The following is a 3,163-nucleotide window of genomic DNA, read 5'->3' on the forward strand; positions in this document are numbered from 1 at the left end:
ATCAGTGTACTTCGTTCAGTTGCGTATTGCACAGGCCAGACATTCTCTCCCATGGGGTGTTAACTTGTCCTGGACCTGTATACTGCTAGTTGGTGACTGGTGAGCCCATTCTCTCTGATCTTCTGCACATGTCCGTGGCAATAATTCCTCTTCTCTCACATTTATTCAGTTAGGGCTGTTGAGGTATGTTTTATCCCAGTTGTTATATTTACCTAAAAAATACAGAAACCCGGCTGAACGTTGAAGGGATTTACGTTGTGCACTCTCTGGCATTCAACCACGCATTCAAGATTATAGTAGCTAGAAGCAGTGTCAAGTATCTCACTAATTTATACTCAATAAAAGACTAAAAACACAATATTTTTCATTTTCTTTAAAAATCTGGGACGGAATTTTATTCATAGATGCAAGGGGCGTGGAGGGAAGGACCAATTCCTAGAGGCGTGGTAGTAAGGTTAAGAACCACTGGTATAGAGCAATTACTTTTGAAGGGTTCCACGTTCCTGTATCCATGGATAATCTTTGGCTCAAAACCAACCAGTAAATTAGTTTTACAAAATTTGCTTATTGAATGTAAGATTCATTAGCATTGAGTTGGCATTTGTTGGGCTTATTCCATAGTGCAAATAAGTTTCAGGAATGATAACATTCAGTTTTGTGGTGCATAGTTTGTAAGTGTAATTTTCTTACAAAAGTCAGATTGTCCTAGAAATTTCAATAAATAAAAAAATCACCATATATATATATATATATATATATATATATATATATATATATATATATATATATATATATATATATATTATAATATATATATGTGTATGTGTTTGTTGTGTTATGTGTGTGTGTGTATGTGTGTGTTATGTTGTGTTGTGTGTGTTGTGTGTGTGTGTATATGTGTTATATGTGTTGTATGTATATGTATGTATGTATGTATGTTTTTTTTTTTTTTTTTTTTTTTTTATATATATAATATATATATATATATATATATATATATATATATAATATATATATATATATATATATATTATAATATATATATATATATATATATATATATATATATATATATATATATATAATATATATATATATATATATATAATATATATATATATATATATATATATATATATATATATATATATATATATATATATATATATATATTATATATACAGTTGTACCCCACTTAACACGGTCAATTGAACCCAGAGGGTCCCGCGTTAAGTGAAATCCGCGTTAAGTGAACAACAGAACATATGGGATTAATTCCAATAGAAACCGGCCCGACCCCCAAACTCCACTTTTTGAAGGCACATACCTATGTTGTAGTAAAATAACATCTTAATTTTATGATGGGACATGCACACAATTAATACTTAAGAGAAATAGAGAAATACAGTCGCCAAGTTAATGTCCATTCAAATAATGGACTCAACTCCCTCCCCCTCTCACACTACACTGCCGGCTCTTCCCTCTCAGAGAAATTTTTGGGGGAAAACCACTAAATTTTAATAAATAATACCTCAAACTAAAGTTAGGATAATACAATTGACATTGCTGGATTCCTTGTAAGACCAGGAATATTTTGAATATAAATGTCATATATTTTGCACAAAAGATAACATAGTTACTCTGAGAAAAATTTTTATCTAAAATTTGTATGTCTAATGCAAAATATATGATGTTTATATTCAAAATGATCACCAAATTATAAGAATTCCAGCAATGTAAATTATATTCTGGCCGGGTAATTTGCATGAATTTTATGAGCTAAAACAGGCAGTCAGGCAGGGTGGCGGGTGGGGCAAATCTAAAAATAGCGTCTCCAGCCGGACACTCACCGCGTATATGTGGAAAAAATCCGTGTTAAGTGAAAGTTCAGCTCTGGCGAGGCACCGCGTATATGATAAAACGCGTTAAGTGAAACCGCGTTAGGCGGGGTAATACTGTATATATATATATATTTTTTTCCCTTAACGTTATTAGGATATGCTTTGGTTTACATTTTTACTGTATACTGTACTGTATTCTATTGTCTCGGTCACAAAATAGAATCCTTTAAAATTATGTGATGGTTACCAAATGGTCATGAGTATCTCTCATTTCAGATGAATCTGGCTCACCTGTGACATATATGAGTGCTACTCTTTCTTATGACCGTGCTGGTATTGATGATAACATAGCAGCTATCTTTTTGGATACACTGAAGCAACTTTTGGAGGATCCTACCACCATGATACTTGGGACAAACACTTCAGTTAATCATCCCCTGGCGGCACTGTTATAAATGTTTTTAATTACTTTTCTGTTGGTACATTCAGGAAATATATTTCTCATTAAAAAAAACTATCTGCGATATACTTTACTATACAGTCTCAATGAAGATTCTTCGAACACTGATGGAGACAGCTGGCAATTCGAGGCCGTTTGTTTACTATAGTACGTAGTAAAAATTATGAATACAGTAAAAGTGATCAGTGATTGGTTACTTAGTTCCCCATTGCTTAATTAATGATTGGGCTTTGTTGTTTCGTATTATATTATACTACGTAATATAGTAAACAAATGGCCTTGAGTTGCCAGCTGTCTCCAGCAGTGTTCAAAGAATTTTGAACGAGACTGTACATTTCATTAGATACAGTTCTGTACTGTAATTCAAAAATTAAATTACTGTACAGTGCAACTCTCACTACTGTCAGAAAAAGCAAAGTTGCATCGCAATTCTTTGAAATTCTAATGCATAGCATTTAAATATGCAGTATACTGGAACACTAATCACTATGTAAATAAGTAAACATTGACAGTAGTACATTGATATTTAAAAATTTTCTAAGTATGAAACAATGATACTGTGCCACAATATTTCACCATAAATAGTCGTTTTAATATATTCCCAGACATTAATTAGTATTACTCATCTATACTCTCATTCATTAATTATTTGTAGATTTCTTTTGTATATACAGCAAAGCTTGCCAAATAAATTATTGAATAGTATAGAATACTTTTTTATTATTAACTTACCCAAATACTAATTAGAAATGAGTAGTAGCTATTCAGGTATCCTTAACAGCTATCATTACATTTATAAGATATGCTTTCTGTAATGCTGAACTTGTTTCACACAAAATTTGAGGCAATTAGTCTTGGGGAA

General features: G+C 31.6%; 1 protein-coding gene across 1 annotated transcript in view; it reads left to right on the top strand.

Annotated features, from left to right (window-relative positions):
• The window catches only part of LOC121864255 (pyruvate dehydrogenase protein X component, mitochondrial-like), a 34,360-nt gene extending 31,863 nt beyond the window's left edge, over positions 1-2,497 (top strand). Inside the window, exon 9 of the mRNA XM_042363333.1 lies at positions 2,118-2,497. Within this exon, the coding sequence (XP_042219267.1) occupies positions 2,118-2,296 (179 nt within the window). The 3' untranslated portion in view covers positions 2,297-2,497. The remainder of the gene's footprint in view (positions 1-2,117) is intronic.
• Positions 2,498-3,163: the final 666 nt, after the last annotated feature.

The sequence above is a fragment of the Homarus americanus genome, unplaced genomic scaffold (assembly GCF_018991925.1).
Source record: "Homarus americanus isolate GMGI-L3 unplaced genomic scaffold, GMGI_Hamer_2.0 scaffold26351, whole genome shotgun sequence".
In the NCBI taxonomy this organism is placed as follows: Eukaryota; Metazoa; Arthropoda; class Malacostraca; order Decapoda; family Nephropidae; genus Homarus; species Homarus americanus.